We start from the raw sequence: 21,322 nt of genomic DNA, 5'->3' as shown, positions 1-21,322 counted from the left end.
GCACATTACCTATGCTTCACTCAATCTAGTCTACTGCATTTGTTGCTTACAATATGGTCTCCTCTCCATTTGAGAAAATGAAGAGTACACTGGGTGACCACTTCACAGAACACCTATATTTTGTCTGCAAAAAAGACCCTGCGCTTCCAGTTGCCTGCCACTTCAACACACCACCTTGCTCCCTGACTAACATCTCTGCCTCAGACTTGCTACAGTGCTCCAACAAAGCTCAGTGCAAGCTGGAAGAACAGCACCTCATTTTCTACATGGGGACCTCCTTGACTCAGTATCGAGTTCAACAATTTTAGGCCTTGAGCTACCTTCTCCCATGTCTTTATCCCAACCCCCACACACTGGGCTTTGTTATCACATGGACTGCTATTACACACAACCCATTGTTAGGCACTAATAGTCCCCATAAGTATCTACTCATTGTCCTAGGATTATCATTATTCACCTCTTCGTCTGTCCAACTGTTGTTCTCTTTCGTGGGCTCTATCTCCACCTATAGTTACTCCTTACCCTCTCCCCATACCCTACCTTCTGCATAAAAAACAACTTTTTCATAGCTACCATCAGTTCTGAGAAAGGTTACTGAACCCGAAACATTAACTCTGCTTTCTCTCCACAGACGCTGCCAGACCTGCTGAGCTTTTCCAGAAATTTCTGTTTTTGTTTCTGCATGATAGTTGTATTGTTTCGAACTCACATAATCTGTCATTCGACTGTAGCATATTAAGTTTTTAAATTGTGAAGTGCTGACAAGTGAGAAAAAAGAATTCTTTGAGATATAAACAATGGCCAAGTTTTTGCAATTGGAAAATCTACTGCAGGAGAGGATGTCCACCACAAGAATAGTCCTTCTTCCTCTTGCTCAGAACGCCACTGGCCCGGCTATCTGCCTGGCTGTATGCCTCGACAAGTTACATAGATGTGATCTCCACTAGTGGCAGGAGCATTTGTACTGAAGCCAGTATTTCCTCTGAGTTTGGTCTCCTCCCTTCCGTTAATGTGTCAGCTTGTCCTGTAAAGGTGATCTAGCTTGGTGAATGCCCTTGGGCCTGGTTGTGGAGAGATGTGGGGCAGCGAAGCACAATGGGCAGGCTGAAAGTGACAGGGCACGGATGGGAACAAAAGCAAAATTCTACAGATGCTGAAAATCTGAATGAAGTAATACACTTCAAAATGCAGGGTTTCATCACAACTCTGTAGCCTGTTTTTGTCCAAACAGCCAACCAGAATTTGTATTAATATTTTGTCTAATCTAATAAATTTAATATAAACATAATGGATGTTTGGAGTCATCATTTATTGTTTATTCTCATAAATATTGCAAATGTAGAGAAGGATTAAGAAACAGCATTTTAAGTATTTTGTTCCACAATAAGCCTTAAATCCAGTCAAAAAACAATGAGCTGCAATTTCAGGATGATGCACTGCAGCTTTGTGGAATGCAGAAGAGCTAATGCATTTTGTGCAAAATCCTCAGCTTTTAGATTCACACAGAGAGGGTTAATGGAATTTCTGAATCTCTTTAATGGTGTTTAATGGAAGATTAACTTTAGACAAAAGAAGCTTTGTCAGCATAAAGAGAAATGAAACTCAGAGGATGAGAGAAAGAGAAATCTATGTAGATTTAATTTTGTATTTTATCTGTGGTCATTCTTTAATTAAGTAAATTAGCTATTTCCTCTCTAGAAAAAAACTCGTGGGAGTTTGCTTGACTCAAGTGAATTGACCGTATGGAATTTCAATTCAATATCTAGAATGTTCAGTTTTGCTTCAGCTCACAGGATCTCATTTGTGGAGTGTATTCATGCTAGGAAATTTAGTTCAAATTAACTTTCCCTAGAGGAAAAGTGAAATGAAAAATAAAGCTTTCTGTACATCAAACTATAGTTCGGGTACATCCTTGTAGCCTGTAAGGATATTGATTTTCTTTAATGTAGAAAGAAAAGGCATCACCGCAGTGTTTTGAAGACTAGAGGGAACATAGCATTGATCTCATGTGTTCACATAATTTGCAGCACAGTTTAGTTCCTATGCCTTATAATAACACACAATCAATATGTGAGCGCTATTTACAGAATTTATAGACAGAATCATGTGTCGTCCTCTTGTGGGTTCAATGGGGGTGGGGAAATGTTCAATTGAGTGGGAGCATGGTGAGCGAGGACCCTGCAGACTTTTACTCCCAACCCCCATCCTCGATGTCAGGGATGTGGTGGTTGGAGACCTCTGGGTGAGCTCGCTATCCTGCCACCTATTGAGGCATTTAAGTCAGCAATGAAGAAGCTCATCCAGCCAGCACTGGTATTTAAAACAGAGCTGAGTGTAGGGCTCACCAGGAGGGACCCCAACAAACAAGCCCTGTGGTGTGTCAGCTATTGGGTTTTTGCAGGGGGTGGTGGCTTTTCATTCAGAGGCACTCAGTGATTAAAGAATGGAGCTGCGGGAGGGGGGGAAACTGTGGCTGGACTCTCGTTCAACCCCCCCCCCCCCAAAGCCCCCTACAATCATCTGTAGCCTGTGTTCCCTCCTTGATTTGAGACCTCAGGTAGGTGTGATACAGGTATCGGCCATTGCTGCCCTCTGGTGCTGATGAGTCCAAAAGATTGGCCAGCAGTTTTGTGCATGAGAGGTCCACTGTGGGAAATGGTCACTTACTGTGAGCAGCCAATTAATGACCAGCGGATTGGCACACTGAGACAGATGGACTCTCAAAGCTGAGGGGGGTCGATCAGATGCCTTCCAGCTCAGAAATTGCAGCAGGATGTTGTGAGAGGTACATGAAGCTGAGGGTTCTTGGAAATGTTGGAGCCTTCTTCTCCAACTTCTTGAAAATCCTAATACAAAATGGCTGCCACTGTGCAGAGTAGGTAGTTAAGCCTGGCTAGAGTACCAGCTTGGTGACGGCCTCCAGCAGAAAAACCACCTGGCTCAGGGAACCTGGAGGGCAATGGGAAAAACCCACTTCAATTGGATTGAAGTAACTCCATAGAGATCCACCCACTCAAACCCACTTGCTTAAGCAGTTACTGTTAACTAGGTTAACCAGTTAGTCCTCTTCCAGAAAAATGGCCGGGGGGCAGGTGGAAGCTGTAAAATTGATATGTTGACTGGGGTCACTATTTTGAGCATCTTCCCACCCTGATCTTGGCCTTAGTGGAGGATGAAAATCCTGCCCAAACTCTCTGATATTTTGGACTTTGGTTTTACTTTGGTTTATTTTGCGTTCTTTGTAAAGCAACTTACTGCTAGGTGAGATCATTGCTAAACTTGAAAATAGCTTGCACTGCAAAACAAAAATAGGAGATGTCAGTGGTGCTGCAGTGTGAATCCCCAAGATATAACTCAACAACTTGTAGGCATAATTGCTATACTGTTAATTATTATTACTTACAGTACAATGACTATTTTTCTATTGCATTCATTATGAATAGAGCTATATAGCCCTTTTAGAACATTAGTGACTTTTGAGAGCTACCAGTTTTCAACTAGCTCTGAAGTGATTCCAAAAGTGTTGGGTGTGTTTTTTGATTTGCTTTATTGCACATCTCTTACACGATAATGTATTAGATATTAATGAAAAATTCAGGTTATAAAGCAGAACATTCAGGATTTTGAAAGTGTAGGCAATATTTCAAAAGTTAAATATCGTTTTGTTTTATTCTGCACCACCAGGTGTGTGAAGTACTGAATTCAACAACTATGACTTGTCGTGCCCCAGCTCTTACACACGAGTACAGACCAGGGATCGACACTGTGGAACGGCCAGATGAGTTTGGTTTTGTCTTTGACAACGTGCAGACGCTGCTTATCTACAATAATACAAATTTCATCTTCTACCCCAACCCGACATTTGAACCTCTGAGTACGACAGGCATGTTGGAACAGAAGCCAGGCTCCCCAATTATACTGAAAGTATGTGCTAAGATCCGTAAGTTGGAATGCAATACTACACCCTTAACCCCATCAATGAAATTTATAGATATTGGTTTTCATTTGATGTGTCAGTCAAATAACAGCCTTTGATGAAAATACCAGGTTGATCTAGAAGATTCTTCATTTTGTTCTTCAGTTGTAGGTGTTGCTGACCAGCATGCTGTTTATTAACCATCTCCAATTGTCCTGAGAAGGCAATGGGATGTCTTGTATCAGTCACAAATTAACTGGCCTCCTATGAAATTTCAGAGTGCAGCTAAGAGTCACCAATGATCAAATCACAGGCAGGGCTGGGTAAAGCCTTTGCTGACAGACTAGTGAAACACTTCGGTTTTTATGACAGTCTGACAGTTTCATTACTATTTTTGTACCAATTTGTTTTTATTAACAATGCTAATTCTCAACATAACGAAATTTGAATTCAGATTTTCCGAACTGTTTTAGTCAGTGAGAAAGATAACACTTCTGCTATACCTGTTCATAGATAGAAAGCTACAAAGTTCAACCAATTTAACTGAAGAATGAAAAGTTACTTCCTTCTAATAATGGTCTCTTGTATGTATGTGTTTCCTCCTCCCTATCACAGTGCATGTGATTTTTTGTTCTGGTAAATTGCAGAGTATTTATCAAACTAGCTTGTGGAAGCTGGGCTTTCAGTGGATGGATCTCCATGAACTTATATTTGATGACTATATGTAGAAGAAATTTTGGGAAGGGGTTTGCCATAATATTTGAAAATAGATACATAAATAACATGTCAAAATTGCATGCAATGGGAAAGGACCTAACTTTAATTGTTTCTAAAGAATGGGAAAATAGATGAACAGTGAAAGCTTACTGGTATAACAAATTGATCTGAAAAGAAAATGAAGGAATCATACATTCAAGGTTATCACAAAGAATGTGAGGGGGTGTTTTTTTTCTCCTATATTCAGGTAATTAGAACATGTAGTGCTTTAACCATTAACGGCTAATTGAGAAAGGAGTCATTAATATCGTGTAAAGGGCATTTGGATTAATATGTGTAAAATGAATAAGGAGGAAATGGGATTATAGTAGATGGTTCTAATTGAACAACAGCACTGGCAAGGGACTGAATGGAATTGTCTCATTCTGCACAGCAGGCTATTTTAAAAGGCTTAATTTTCTTGAACCATCAGCCTGGAGAAAAATAATGTAGACTCTTGCAAAAAAGAAGAGAACACTAATTCAAAAATTATGATTTTAAAATGCTAAGTGTTTGTTTATTAAGAATGCTCATAGGAGCGACAGCCACTTCACCTCCAACTGTGATATTTTCCAGCTATAATTGATGTTTTGAAGGTTCTAGTATTGGCTTTATTTTTGCAGTCGGTGTTAAAATCCATTTATCTCAGATAATTTATCTTATCATGTGGCAAGGTGATGATATCATGACTAGACCTACTGCGACCTCTACACTTCCTGCTGTTCAAGTAGTTCAAGAATCCTGTGCACTCAGGATCCGTTTAACAGATTTGAAAGCAACATGTTTTTTTCCTTGCTATTTTGATAAGAAAAATCGTTAGCATCTACTTTTTTTTAATATTTGCGGTCTGGGAGATTCTGAACCAAATAATCTAAATAAATGTATAACTTGGTTATAAAAGTATTGAGGCAGCATCAAAGGAACAGGAGAATCGACGTTTCAGGCATAAGCCCTTCTTCAGGAATGAAGAGGGTGTGCCAAGCAGGCTAAGATAAAAGGTAGGGAGGAGGGACTTGGAGGGGCGTTGGGAATACGATAGGTGAAAGGAGGTTAAGGTGAGGGTGATAGGCCGGAGAGGGGGTTGGGGCGGAGAGGTCGGGAAGAAGATTGCAGGTCAAGAAGGCGGTACTGAGTCTGAGTGTTGGGACAGAGAAAATGTTGGGGGGAGGGGAAATGAGAAAGCTGAAGAAATCTGCATTCATCCCTTGTGGTTGGAGGGTTCCTAGGCAGATGATGAGGCGCTCTTCCTCCAGGCTTCGTGTTGCCATAGTCTGGCGATGGAGGAGGCCAAGGACCAGCATGTCCTTGGCAGAGTGGGAGGGGGAGTTAAAGTTTTCTGCCACGGGGCCGTTAGGTTGGTTGGTGCGGGTGTCCCAGAGGTGTTGTCTGAAACGTTCAGCAAGTAGGCGGCCTGTCACCCCAACGTATCGGAGGCCACATCGGGTGCAGCGGATGCAGTAAATGATGTGTGTGGAGGCTTCTCTTTCCAATCCTCCCACTTCCTCCAAACCAAAGGAGTAGCCACCCACATGGGCCCCAGCTATGCCTGCCTCTTCGTTGGATATGTGGAACAGCCCATCTTCCGCAGCTACACTGGCACCACCCCCACCTTTTCCTCCGCTACCTCGTGCTCCCATGAGGAGGTTGAACAGTTCATCCACTTTACTAACACCTTCCACCCCGACCTCAAATTTACCTGGACCATCTCAGACTTCTCCTCCCCTTCCTAGACCTCTCCATTTCTATCTCAGACGACCGACTCAACACGGACGTTTACTATAAACCGACTGACTCCCACAGCCACCTAGATTACACCTCCTCCCACCCTACCCCCTGTAAAAACGCTATCCCATTTTCCCAATTCCTTCGCCTTCGCCGCATCTGCTCCCCAGAGGACCAATTCCAATACCATACAGCCCAGATGGTCTCCTCCTTCAAAGACCGCAATTTCCCCTCAGACGTGATTGACGATGCTCTCCACCATATCTCCTCCACTTTCCGCTCCTCCGTCCTTCAACCCCGCCCCTCCAATCGCCACCAGGACAGAACCCCACTGGTCCTCACCTACCACCCCACCAACCTCCAGATACATCGTATCATCCTTCGTCATTTTTGCCACCTCCAAACAGACCCCACCAAGGATATATTTCCCTCCCCACCCCTATCAGTGTTCGGGAAAGCACTCCCTCCACAACTCCCCCATCAGATCCACACCCCCACCAACCCACCCTCCACTCCGGGCACCTTCCCCTGCAACCGTAAGAAATGCAAAACTTGCGCCCACACCTCCCCCATCACTTCCCTGCAAGGCCCCATGGGATCCTTCCATATCCATCAGAAATTCTTCTGCACTTTCACACACATCATTTACTGCATCCGCTGCACCCGATGTGACCTCCTATACAGTGGGGTGACAGGCCATCTACTTGTGGAATGTTTCAGAGTACACCTCTGGGACACCTGCACCAACCAACCCAACCACCCCATGGCTGAACACTTAAACTCCCCCTCCCACTCCACCAAGGACATGCAGGTCCTTGGCCTCCTCCATCACCAGACCATGGTAACATGACGCCTGGAGGAAGAGCACCTCATCTTCCACCAAGGAACCCTCCAACCATGAATGCATATTTTCTGCAGCTTTCTCGATTCCCCCCCACCCCCCACATTTTCTCAGTCCCAACCCACGGACTCAGCACCGCCTTCTTGATCTGCAATCTTCTTCCCGACCTCTCCACCCCCACCCTCTCTCCGGCCTATCATCCTCACCTTAACCTCCTTCTACCTATTGTATTCCCAACGGCTCTCTCCCAAGTCCCTCCTCCCTACCTTTTATCTTAGCCTGCTTGGCACACCCTCCTCATTCCTGAAGAAGGGCTTATGCCCGCAACATCGATTCTCCTGTCCCTTTGATGCTGCCTGACCTGCTGCATATTTCCAGCAACACATTTTTAAGCTCTGATCTCCAGCATCTGCAGTCCTCATGTTCTCCTATAAAAGTATTGATACTTGGAGAGAGATTTGCAACATGTTAATAATTTGCAGTATATTTTTAAAATGATAGATGGCTGAGAAAAATGTAATCAGGTGTAGTACATCGTACTCCAGGCCTTGAATCATGAAATGTAGGAACAAAAATTGACCATTCAGCCCATCCAATATGGTCTGCCATTTAATGAAATCATGTGTGATCTGATTATTCTCAAATCCACTTTCCTGCCTTTTCACCTTAACCTTTGATTCCTTTAGTGATTAAAAGTATTTATCTCAGCCTTGAATATAATTAATGAGCAGCTTCTATATTTGTCTGTGGTAAAGGATACCATGGATTCTCCACCCTCTCAAAAAAAATCTTCCTCAACTTTGTCTTGAACAAGTAACCCCTTACTCTGAGATTATGTCTTTTGGTCTGAGACACTCTAAAAAAGGAAACAATCTCTCCCCATCTATCCTGTCAAGCCCTTAAAGATCTGCAAGTTTCAATAAGGTTTGTTCTTGTTCATCTAAACTTTAAGTATAACCCCAATCTACTCAACCTCTACTCATAAGAATATCCCTCCATTCACAGAACCAACCTATTGAACCTTGCCTGGACTGCTTCCAATGTCAGTATATCTTTCTTAAAATAAGGGACCCAGAACTGTTCACATTATTCAAGGTGTAGCATAACATGGTATGCGTTATGTAGTTTTAGCAAGACTCTGAATTCTGTTTGAAATAAACGCCATTAATTCCATTCCCTTCCCTATTACCTGCTGATTCTGTACTGTAGTTTTTTGTGATACAAGTATGAGACCCCCCCCCCCCCCCCCCCAGATTCCTCCTCGCTGCTGCTTTCTGCAGTCTTTCTCCATTTAAGTACTGTATTCAGTTTTGCTTGCTTCATGCCAAAGTGCATAATCTCATGTTTCCCACATTGTATTCTATCTTCCAAGTTTTTGCCCACTTCACTTCAACCTGTTGACATCCCTCTGAGGTCTCTGCGACATTCTTACTACGGTTTCCCATCCATTTTTGCAATCCGGGCAATAGTACATTTATTTTCCTCATCCAATTTATTTCTATATATTGTAAATAATTGTGGCACCAGCACTGATTCATGTAACACTCCAGTAATTGCAGGTTGCTGTCCTGAAAGTGCTCCATTTTCCTCACTCTCTGACTTGTATTAGTTAGTCAATCCAGAATCCATGTTAATATACGACCCACAATACCACAGGTTCTTAATTGGTTAAGTAACCTCTGTGCAGCATCTTATTAAATGCCTTTTGGAAATCCAAATATATCTCATCCACTGGTGAGCCTTTATCCTGCTCACTATCTCCTCAAAGAATTGTAATAAAAATGTTACACATGGTTTTCCCTTCTCTGCTTGATTGCAGTATGTATTTCTAAATTCTTTGCTATTATAGATTTGAACCTTTTCCTAGATGTTCAGCAAACTGACCTATCGTTATTATTTCCTGTACCCACTGAAATATATTGATCCTGATCAAGGAAGTCTTCAGTTCAAATTGGCATCTGTGTTTTGAAATGTTTCCATAACTTCATGCCTCTCTGTTCAGCAAGAGATTTAAGTCCTGTGGTTTAGGGAATAGATTTTGGCCATAACATGGAGAGAGGTTCAGTAGGATCATATAAGTACACCTGAGAGGACAGGAGCCTCATCCCATCTGAAAGATGTAATATTCAACAGTGCAACAGTTTTTCAGGTAAAAGGAAAGTTGTGTGGATGCTGGAGATCTGAAAGAAGGAACAGTAAGTGCTGGAGAAACTCAATAGGGGTCTGGGAGCATCTGTGGAATGAGGAACAAAGTTAAGATTTTGAGTCCAATACGAATTGCCAGATACATTGTCAAACCAGGTTCTGAAGGACAGTCATACTGGACTCAAAACAATAGCTTGGTTTCTGTCTCCACAGATGCTGCCTACCTGCTGAGTTTGCCCAGCACTTTCTGTTCTGAGTTCTGCATTCTGTCTCAACTACATTGAAGTGTCAACCTGTCTGTTCAAGACTTGAGAGCACATTTTCGACCCAGAGAAGTGTCTGAGCTCCCAACTGAACTGAGGCTGATAGAGTCTTTCATTGCTTTATCATTTTAGTAAGACAGAAACTGGTATTGTGTCTTTAAAGGTTTGGGGCATTTTGCAAGAAATGGCTGTTTTGCCAATAATCCCTTGGCTAAATGTTCATGATGACAATCTATACCTGGATATAGTTCAAAAAGACACTTGTGCACCTCGTTTATGGTGTTTTAGATTGTGTGCAAAATGCCAAATTACCCATTAATTTTAATTTTTACCTTGTTCACTAGCCTAAACAAACCATATTAGCTCATTTATAGTTGGTAAATTTTCAAATAAAGAACTTGACTTGAATTAGAATTATGGCCTAAGCGGGTCTCGTTAGCATCCAAGAACTCAGAATTCATACATATCATCAAGTAAAAACAAAATTTATTAGAGCTTCATAACCACCTCAAACCTTCAGGTGAAAATATTGTTTTATAAGCAATTGTTATCCTATTATGTAATGTGCAAACAAGCGATATTATAGAATATAGAAGGATAAATTCAGTGACTCCATGATCCCAACATGGACTCTCTTTCATAAGGAGTGCAAGTCAGAAAATCACTGCAATCATGTTGAAGCCCTGTTCCCATACCCCTGTCTCTTCAGTTAAGATTCCCTCTTGGTAGCATGGGGTCGCTGGATTTATTCCATCACCTTTAGATAGGTTGTAAGCACCAATGAAAATGCTGTACAAGAACAATACATTTCGGAATGAACCTGCATATGCCAACATATTGTGTGCTCATTATAGTGTTTTGAGCTGCATTTTGGAACATCATGATTTCCAGCATTGAGAACACTGAACTCACTTGATTAATAGAACTGCTTTGAATGCTCACTGTACATTGCAGCAAGCAATATCATAGCAAAGATGCTTGAATTCGCAAAGGCCTCGAGCATTTGAAAAATAACTTGAATTGTAGGACTTTAGACGAATCATGGATAGTATTATCACTATCCAATTTAATTAATCTTCTGAGGGAGGTGAATAATAGTAGGTCAAACTTTCCAGAAGAGACAGCGCTCTGAATTTTCCCCTTAAATCAGCAAAATAATCTAATGAAACTTGATGATAAATCTCACTTCATAATCTATGCTATTTAACCTTGGCCAGTTACATTTAGCATTTTCATGACGCTGACAGTAAATTTTGCTTCTAATTCTGCTCAGTTCTTAGCTAATAACTTGGTTCCATTGTTCAGTAATTATTGCTATTTTAAAGACTGAGAGAAAGTACCATTTGGAAAATGAATAGCCATACTAACCAATTTCAAATGCGGGCAGAAGCAAAGGGCCTCTATCAATCCCTTCCCCATCACCACATCTCTCTCCAGATTCCTTGAAGCTGCTTTGTGTGTGTGATGAAAATCACATTGACATGTACCTATTTGACGAAGTGGAGTACCATAGATTATTTTATTTAAGCTGTTCCCTGCATTTAATACTTTCTCGAGCTTTAAATGGAGGTGATTCAATTTTTAAGGTATCCTCATGTTCTGCACTGACATGGTGTACAGCAGTGTGACTTACATAAAGTTTTATGATGTAACCTTTCTGCAATTTTCAGATCTCATCTCATGACCTTTGAATACCAACAGAATAATGAAATATTTCTTCAATGTTACAGAGTAATTAACGTTGAAAAGTCATCATAAATGATTTTTCATAATGTTCCACCTTCTATGAAATTTTGCAGAATTTCATTTAATAATCTTATAGCTGTTGGATAAAGTTAAAAGTAGTCCTTGTCTGTGTCCTAGCAAGGGACTGCACTCATGGATAGGACAGCAACATAGAGTCATAAAGATGTACAGCATGGAAACAGACCCTTCGGTCCAACCCGTCCATGATGACCAGATATCCCAACCCACTCTAGTCCCATCTGCCAGCACCCGGCCCATATCCCTCCAAACTCTTCCTATTCATATACCCATCCAAATGCCTTTTAAATGTTGCAATTGTAACAGACTCCACCACTTCCTCTGGCAGCTCATTCCATACACGTACCACCCTCTGCGTGAAAAAGTTGCCCCTTACGTCTGTTTTATATCTTTGCCCCCTCACCCTAAACCTATGTCCCTCTAGTTCTGGATTCCCCACCTCAGGAAAAAGACTTTGTCGATTTATTCTATCCATGCCCCTCATGATTTTATAAACCTCTAATAAGGTCACCCTTCAGCCTCTGACGCTCCAGGGAAAACAACCCCAGCCTATTCAACCTCTCCCTGTAGCTCACATTCTCCAACCCTGGCAACATTCTTGTAAATCTATCCTTTCAAGTTTCACAACATCTTTCCAATAGGAAGGAGACCACATTTGCACGCAATATTCCAATAGTGGCCTGACCAATGTCCTGTATAGCCACAACATGACCTCCCAACTCCTGTACTCAATATGCCAAATGCCTTCTTCACTATCCTATCTACCTGTGACTCCACGTTCAAGGAGCTATGAACCTGCACTCCAAGGTCTCTTTGTTCAGCAACGCTCCCTGGGACATTACCATTAAGTGTATAAGTCCTGCTAAGATTTGCTTTCCTAAAATGCAGCACCTCGCATTTATCTAAATTAAACTCCATCTGCCACTTCTCAGCCCATTGACCCATCTGGTCCAGATCCTGTTGTAATGTTAGGTAGCCCTCTTCCCTGTCCACTGCACCTCCAATTTTGGTGTCATCTGCAAACTTACTAACTGTACCTCTTATGCTCGCATCCAAATCATTTATGTAAATGACAAAAAGTAGAGGACCCAGCACCGATCCTTGTGGCACTCCAATCTGAAAAACAATCACAGACCTCCAATCTGAAAAACAATCCTCCACCACCACCCTCTATCTTCTACCTTTGAGCTAGTTCTGTAACCAAATGGCTAGTTCTCCCTGTATTCCATGAGATCTAACCTTGCTAATCAGTTCCCATGAGGAACCTTGTCGAACGCCTTACTGAAGTCCGTATAGTTCATATCAACTGCTCTGCCCTCATCAATCCTTTTTGTTACTACTTCAAAAAACTCAATCAAAAAAAAATGTCCAGCAACAGTTTAACTTTGATTGTCAGACCAGTATTCACAGGGAGCAGAGAACTGGTCTTCCTAACTGAGTCAAAGAGGGTTGTAAAATAAAACAGCTATCTGACTTCAAAATCATATTTCTGACCTTTTTATAAAGGTATATTAAAATATTCTTTGCTCTACTTTTGTGCTGAATTATATCATCAAAATGAATTTTATGGTTGATTATCGGGCCAGTTACGATTGAGCCAAAGAGATGACAGCAATTAACTGATATCCAACTATGGACCATGGTGCATATAATTGTAACATTGATTAAATGTAATACAAAATTTAGTATAGAAGCAAGCTGACAAATTATGATATTTTATTCTTAGTTTCTGGGAGTTCAAAGTTTTAGCTACAAAGGGCTCCTTTCTCCTCTATAAGTAAGAAAAATCTTGCCATGCCTAGTTATATTTTATGTCAAAGGCCAGTAATTCTAGCTCAGCATTCAAAATGGTAATTGCATGTGATCACTGTGTCTTTTAAAAAGTCATGATTAAATTTGGACTTAGAAATCTTCCAAAATAATGAAAGTATCTTAGCCATGGACTTTTTGATGGAGAGATATGATAATATATTTTAGCACTCTAAAGATTGTTAAGGTATCCTCAGTTTTTTTTATTAATGGAATACAAGAGCAAGGAGATGATGTTGACCTTGTATAAGATACTTGTCAGAGACCTCAGCTGGAGAATTGTGTACAATTCTGGCTGCACATTATAAGAAAGATATGTATACACTGGAGAACATTTAGAAGCAATATACCAGAATTGTTCCAAGGAATGGTATGATGACTGAGTGGTTAGCACTGCTGCTTCACAGTGCCAGGGACCCAGGTTCAATTCCCGCCTCTGGCAACTATCTGTGTGGAGTTTGCACATTTTCCCTGTGTCTGTGTGGGTTTCCTCCGGGTGATCCGGTTTCCTCCCACAGTCCAAAGATGTGCAGGTTATGTGAATTGGCCATGCTAAATTGCCCGTAGCTTTAGTCAGGGGTAAACATAGGAGAATGGGTCTGGGTGGGTTGCTCTTTGGAGGGTCAGTGTGGACTTGTTGGGCCAAAGGGCCTGTTTCCACACCGTGGGGAATCTATTCTGATGAGAAATTACAGTTATGCAAAAGATGTTGCACCTGTTCTCCTTGGTGAAAAGAAGTCTAGAAGGAGATTTGATGGAGATTTTCAAAATCAGGAAGGGATTGGATACACCAGGTAAGGAGAAACTATTCCTACTTGAAACGGGGTTAAGAACCAGATGGCACAGACTTAAAGTGAATTGCAGAAGAAGCAAATGTAAGGTAAGAAAAATAAATCTGTTCACATTGTGTTAGGGTATGGAATGCACTGCCTGCAAGTATAGTGGAGGCAGGTTCAAGCAGGCATATGAGGGCATCAAGGGATTATTTGAATGGGGTATGGGGAGAAAGCAGGAGATTGGGAGTGGCAAATAATCGTTATTTCAATGGGGCCAAGTGGCCTCCTCTTACCGGTCAGACTTCAGTGATCTTATGACTGTTGGAAATCTGCTAACACTGGTCTATAACAATCATGTCAATATTGTGGTTTACATTATCTTTGGTTGTAATTTTTTGTCATAAATGCGAATACCAAGCATTTGTCTGTCTGTTGCCAGGGTCGGAACCTTTTACCTCCTGCTGCTGGTGGAGCAAAGCTGAATTATACTGTATTGATTGGCGACACTCCATGTGCTGTCACTGTTTCTGAGACACAGTTACTCTGTGAACCTCCAAATTTAAGTGGACAGCTTAGAGTCCTGGTGAGTAATTTGAAGTCACATGCAATAATGGTTCCTTGGCATCCAGTCTGATTCTGTACCCTATGTAGACATGCGCTGAAAATCCTAACACTCCCTAACTCCACCAAGACAGTGAAAGCCATACAACAACATTTAATTGAAATGTTGATTTCTTTTTTATGTCTTGTTAAAACAGGTCCAGGTGGGTGGACTGCAGTTCTCCCCTGGGATGGTTCATGTCATATCTGACAGCCTGCTCACCCTCCCAGCCATTATTAGCATTGCCGCAGGTGGTGGCCTTCTGCTTGTCATAGTGGTCATTGTTCTGATTGCCTACAAAAGAAAATCAAGGGAGAATGACTTGACCCTGAAACGACTGCAGATGCAGATGGATAACCTTGAATCACGTGTTGCTTTGGAATGCAAAGAAGGTAAGAATCCAGCTAAGGTTTTGTTGAAACAAGTAATATATTATAAAGTTTTTTGGAATTAGAATTGAGAGAGGATTCTCTTTCGGAGCCCTCAATGCTGAATTCTCCATCTGATCTGGCGCTCGTGTTTTGCTGCAATTTACAGGACAGGTTTGAGGGAGGAGAGCTATATTAGATTGCCAATTCTAAGAGGACATTTTGACCCAGTCTTTGCACTTGAGTGCTACTGCTTACCAGATTAGGGCAGCAGACATTTAAATAATCAAATACTAAGTTATAAAGTTACACAATGTTGATGCTTCTAGAAACGTTTGGCAAAAAAATGCTAAGTAAGATCGCATACCTTGAAAGGGGCACAGTTCAACATATGCAACACTCCTTAGTTTTGAAATAGTTTCATTCTTGGAAATACATTTTTTTTAGAAGTTGCAAGGTTCTACACGTCTGATAACAATTGTTACAGGCCAGTAGCATACTTTTGTTTGTTATTTATAGGCAAAAGCATACCCTGTAGCAGCTGTTCAATTTAGTTTTCAATATGAGAAAGCAAAGTAGTTTTGCTGTGGGACTATGAGTGACGCGTTATTAGTTTAATAACCTAGCGCAGTAAAGTAATTTGTTTCGAAGGGAACTTACGAACTGGAAATGTGATATAATAAAAGACTGGGGTGCATGTAAGAATTACAAATGCACTTACATAGAATTGTAGAATCCCAAGGAAGCAAACCATTCGGCTCATCGAATCCCCATGCACCCTCTGAGGAGCATCCCACCCAGACCCACCTCGCCATAACCCTGTTTCCTATAGCCAATCCACATAACCTGCACATCCCTGGACAGTATGGGCAATTTAGCATGGCCAATCCACCTAACCTGGATATTCCTGGACTGTGGGAGGAAGCAGGAGTGCACAGGGAGAATGTGGCTGAGGGTGGAATCGAACCCGGGTCTCTGGCACTTGAGGCAGCAGTCTTAACCACTGAGCCACCCTGTAACCCCTTAAGAGAATGGCTGAATTTTGTACACTGATAATTTAATTTGTGAAAATAAGACATTGAGTTTGTTTATGCACAATATAATCCAGGTTGGGACTGTTATTTGCTTTTTTTTGTTCTTGCTAATCAATCAAATAAACTGGCTTCAGTTTTTCTCGAAAGCAGCAATACTTTATAAGTTTAGCATACACTGGAATATTCAGTCTCTTTTTCATTCAGTCTTAGGTCTCACTGACAGGATCATGATCAGCATTTATTGGTCATTCTTGGTTGCCCCAAGTAACTGGTGGTATGCTGCCTCCTTGTACCACAATAGTTTGTAGAGTGCTTTTTAACAGCAGTTCGAGACAACTTCAGGGTAACTACAGAGGCTATAAATACTGACCTGGTGAATAGGAGGTTTAACCAGCACCCAACAATAAGGACACTTATTTTACAGAGATTGCATACACATTTGCTGTAATTGGGCCTGCCTTCGCTGTACTTTTTAATGTGCTGATAAGTTTCTTCCACATCTAGGAAAGCTGTTGGAATTCCCAAAACAAATAATTTGACTCCAGTGAAGTAGGAACTAGAAGCAAGTGAGTTATATCAAATAGTGTTTAAAAGTAACCGTTTTTCAGTGCTAGAGAATTAGACCAAAACACCAGCAAGTCCATTTAGACAAAGCAATATAACGTGTCACAGAAGTCCAGCTGTCCGACCAGAATGGTACCTTGTTAATCTTGTCACCAGTACATACACTAGAGAGTTATAATAAAGAAACATCATAAACCTGGCAGCAGGCCTACTTAAATAATATTTGAAGCTGTAGTGTGGCTTGCCCTGATCATCAGAGGAATACCGAAACATTTGGTTTCTTTTCACACATCAAAATGCCTCACATCAGGCATGTAATCACTACTAGCAAGGCCCCATGGTATCAGTGGAGCCTCATTAAATTGGATCTATAATGCTGAAATATTGTCGCTTAAAATCTGAGGCATCATTGTTGACTGTATTCTGGTACAAAATATCAGGGGATGATCATGTATACTCATTTATTAACTTTTATTATTATATTGTAGAGGTGGTCTGTTAGTTTCACTCTTGAAGCCTCTGAGGTTGTAATTTGAGCTGTCTGCAATTGAAATCTGTTCAGTTCAGTGAAGTGCACTTTGATGGTTCTCACACCTTCTGTGGGAATGCACTTAGAAGCAGAGAGAAATGATGGGCTGTTTGCAATGTGCACAATTTATCAAAAAGCAAAGACACATTTATGCAATTTCCAGGCAAAGCATATGTACAATGTAAAGTAAGTAGGTATTCTGCTTTAGTGAACATACATAAACTAGAAATTTTCCAGAACTGTTCCTGTCTTTTCTCAATGACTGTCCCTTTGAAGAAAACTTAACAAAAGTATGAACAGTGTGACCATTGCTCTGTTTTGTTTCTAGCTTTTGCAGAACTTCAGACAGATATTAATGAGTTAACCAGCGATTTGGATCGAGCTGGAATTCCATATCTTGACTACAGGACGTATGCAATGCGAGTTTTGTTTCCTGGAATTGAGGACCATCCAGTTCTCCGGGAGCTCGAGGTATAGCCAAGTTTGAAATACATTAAGGCTGACAATGGCTTGGCTCACTCAGCAGGAGCTGGATGATTGATGTTTTTGTGCACAATTTAGCATTTTACCAGATTTACTAAAGTCTCTCTATGAACAGCCCACAGGCCTGCCTAAACCAGACTAATATCAAATAGTATTTAATATCGAATTAGATATTAGAATTTAGAGGACTGGTTGCCCAGGATTGATTATTACTTTTTTGTGAAGCAATATTATAAAGGTGCTTATCACAGGATTGTCCAGCCCTGGAACTACCTGCCTGCCTGCCAGCTATCAACAATTTGTGTTGATCCTAGTGTTGAGATAATCTGCTTGTGGCAGCAGGATGCCCAATCTGGGTATTTATGTCATTGATAGCATAAGATCATGGATCTCAAATGGACTGAACCTCTTAAAAACCCAGTTGGCGAAAGTGAGGACTGCAGATGCTGGAGATTAGAGTCGAGTGAGGGGTGCTGGAAAGGCACAGCAGGTCAGGCAGCATCCGAGGAGCAAAAGCCCTTCCCGAAACATTGACTCTCCTGCTCCTCGGATGCTGCCTGATCTGCTGTGCCTTTCCAGCACCCCTCACTCGACTTTAACACCCAGTGTCCATCCAAGGACACTGGAGGTAAGATCTCCTTGTAGTTTCTAAAATTGAAACAAAACAAAAGTTTGAGTCAAAACTGAAAATTCTGTCAGTTACAGAATGCATTGTTAATGCTTTTTCTAAAAAAAAGATAGTAAGTGATATTGAGCTTAATAATGATATTTTTCACTTGGAAAGGCCCTGATTGACCTACTGTATCTTATCTTTGAACATTATTTTTAAGGTTCCAGGAAATGGGCAGCAAAATGTGGAGAAAGCACTGAAACTCTTTGGGCAACTCATTAACAACAAGGTTTTCTTGTTGACTTTCATTCGGACGCTGGAATTGCAGCGGAGCTTTTCAATGAGAGACCGTGGAAATGTGGCATCCCTGATCATGACTGCACTGCAAGGCAAGTTAGAATACGCCACCGATGTCCTCAAGCGACTACTGTCGGATCTCATTGAGAAAAACCTTGAAAGCAAGAACCATCCGAAACTATTACTTCGCAGGTGAGAGAAAATTTCCATGGTTGAGTTGTTAAATAAATAATAGTATTATGCCTGCTAATATAATCATAGCGAAAAGCATTTCACTGGCTACCTTGAAAAATTAATGAGACTGGAGCCAATAGATATGATAAAGCTCAAAGAAAGTGTAGATGTTGCAAAAACTTCCCAGCAATAACCATATGCTCATATGAATAATATTTACTTTGAAGGGAAATGCCAGCTATAAGTTTGACTGCGAAAGCATTTGTTTGCCTTTTAACTTACAAGGGTTGCTTGTTGTTTAAAATCTCTCTCATGCATTAGTTCTTATCCATTTCCATCATCCATTTCCAACACTTCCCTTCCTTTCCTTGGCACCTCTGTCTCCTTTCTAGGGAATAAACTATCCATTGCCATGCAGTACAAAGCCACAGATAGCCATAGCTCCCTTCACTACAGCTCATCACATCCCACCTCCTGCAAGGACTCCATCCCATTCTTGTGGTTCTTTTGCCTACTTTGCATCTGCTTGAATGATGCCACCTTTCAAAACAATGCTGCGGAGATGGCTTGCTTCTTCTATAACCATAATATCCCACCCACTGTAGTTGACAGGGCTCTCAACTGCATCTGACCTATCACCTGTGCTTTCATCCTTCTTCCCATCGCTCACAACAATGTGATCAGGACCCCCCTTTGACCTCATTTTTCATCCCATCAGCCTCCATATTCAGAGGATCATTCTCCACCATTTTAGACATGTCCAGCAGAATGCCAAGACCAAACACATCTACCCCGACTCCCCCGTCTGCATTTTGCAGAGATCATCCCTCCGAGCCACCATAGTCCATTTCACACTACCAGCACCCTTGTCCCCTCATCCCACATCAAAACAGCACCCTCTTACGTAACCGCAGAAGATGCAACACATTCCCCTTCATCTCCTCCTTGCTCACAATCCAAGGGCTCAGATAGTCTTTCCAGGTGAAGCAGCATTTCATCTGTACCTCTTCCAGTTTTGTGTCTTGTGTTCGCGGCACCCAATTTGGCCTGCTCGAGACTGAGTGATTGCTTTGTGGAACACCTCTGCTCTGTGTGCAAGCATGACCTTGACCTTCCCATTGTATGTCATTTTAACACAGCATCTTGCTTGCATGCTCACATGTCTGTCCTTGGCATGCTGCAGTGTTCCAGTGAAACACAGCACAAACTGGAAGAACAACATCTCATCTTCAGACTAGGCACATTGCAGTCTTCTAGACTTAATATTGAGTTCAGCACCTTTAAATTGTGAACCATTTCTTCCCTTCCTTTTAACTCTCCTCCCCTCCCCATCCCTCTCTCCCCCCACACTTCACTTCAGCTCTGATGAAGAGTCATCTGGAATCATCGTTCGCTTGCTCTCTCTCCATGGATGCTGCCTGACCTGTTATCTCCAGCATTTATTGTTTTCAGTATCTGCAATAATTTGTTCCTGCATCAGTTCTTGTCTTTTGTTTTAACTCATCCTATTTTATCAGAGAAGAAATGGATTGTCAACGTGGTTCAATCAAATTCTGGGATTGTTTCTAAAGATATAAGAGAGAAAATCAGCAATACTTTAATCTGAAAGAAAACTCTCAATTTTCATATACAGGAATCTGTGTAAACCTTGTTGAACAAACGAGGATGTTGATGTTTTGCAAAATTTCTTAATTTGAAGCGAATGTGAATTCAGAAAACCCAACAACCAATATGTTGCATAAACAAGTCCTGCTAATTAGCTCAAGAACTAGCTTCATGATTTGACAAAATTATGGCACAATGTACTATTGTAATGCCTAATCAAGATTAAAACAAGAAAGCTAGGCAACAAGAAATTACTGTACAGCTTCATCATAAAAGGGCAATGTGCCTGTTGGCTCATAGTCTGTCAAAGATAGATGTCATTAAATCTGGAATCAGTAGCTGGAATTTGCTAATTCCCTGACATGCTACATTAATCTATGTAAATGCAAGGGAAAATGTCAGCTTGATTCATGATATCTGCTACTTTATCTCTGTGATTATCATATTTTTATGTGCTTTCTATGGGTAAATAATTTCCTGCAACCACAATACATTATTTGTCTGAGTCAATGGATTTTTATAATGTCATCTTATATATGCTTTGAATGTTCTTCAACTGTATATTATCTGGATTGCATAGGATAGAGATTTTTTGGTGGCCAATTAAAGCATAAGTGCTTTTTCTTGTACGGTTATTTTGTGAATTACAATGAAATGGATGAAGTGTATTGTGTAAGTAGTTGACTTGCACAATAGATTATTAAGCATTGTAATCATCCTTTCCTTATTTGGGCAGTATAACCATAAGCAACACATTAGTGTGCTTCTGATTGTAAGGCATAGTGTTTAGTAGATCAAGCTGAGGGTTGTATATTATTTACTTGTGTTTGTGTGACAATTGAAGTTAATGATCTCAAACAATGAGCTAACAGTGTCCAGTAATGCAGTGTGAGTATAATTGAAGTTCTTTCACATTTGCTCCCACCTCTGCAGAACTGTATTTATTCTTCCCATTAGTGTTCACAGAGATGTGTTTTGTTTACTTGTAGGTATATGGTACATCAAAATCAAATTAAGACTTCTGTTTCAGGAATTGCTCCCAAAGAAATTAAGCCTGTTTCCAGT

General features: G+C 41.1%; 1 protein-coding gene across 2 annotated transcripts in view; it reads left to right on the top strand.

Annotated features, from left to right (window-relative positions):
- The window catches only part of plxna2 (plexin A2), a 463,799-nt gene that overhangs the window by 386,311 nt on the left and 56,166 nt on the right, over positions 1–21,322 (top strand). For both annotated transcript variants that reach the window (XM_060845449.1, XM_060845451.1), the window contains exons 18-22: positions 3,685–3,924; positions 14,432–14,575; positions 14,751–14,985; positions 17,417–17,559; positions 18,402–18,670. In XM_060845449.1, the coding sequence (XP_060701432.1) occupies positions 3,685–3,924; positions 14,432–14,575; positions 14,751–14,985; positions 17,417–17,559; positions 18,402–18,670 (1,031 nt within the window). The remainder of the gene's footprint in view (positions 1–3,684; positions 3,925–14,431; positions 14,576–14,750; positions 14,986–17,416; positions 17,560–18,401; positions 18,671–21,322) is intronic.

Source organism: Hemiscyllium ocellatum, chromosome 26 (genome assembly GCF_020745735.1).
Source record: "Hemiscyllium ocellatum isolate sHemOce1 chromosome 26, sHemOce1.pat.X.cur, whole genome shotgun sequence".
Lineage (NCBI taxonomy): Eukaryota > Metazoa > Chordata > Chondrichthyes > Orectolobiformes > Hemiscylliidae > Hemiscyllium > Hemiscyllium ocellatum.
The sequence above is the reverse complement of the archived record's forward strand: the minus strand, read 5'-3'. Positions and strand labels throughout refer to the sequence as shown.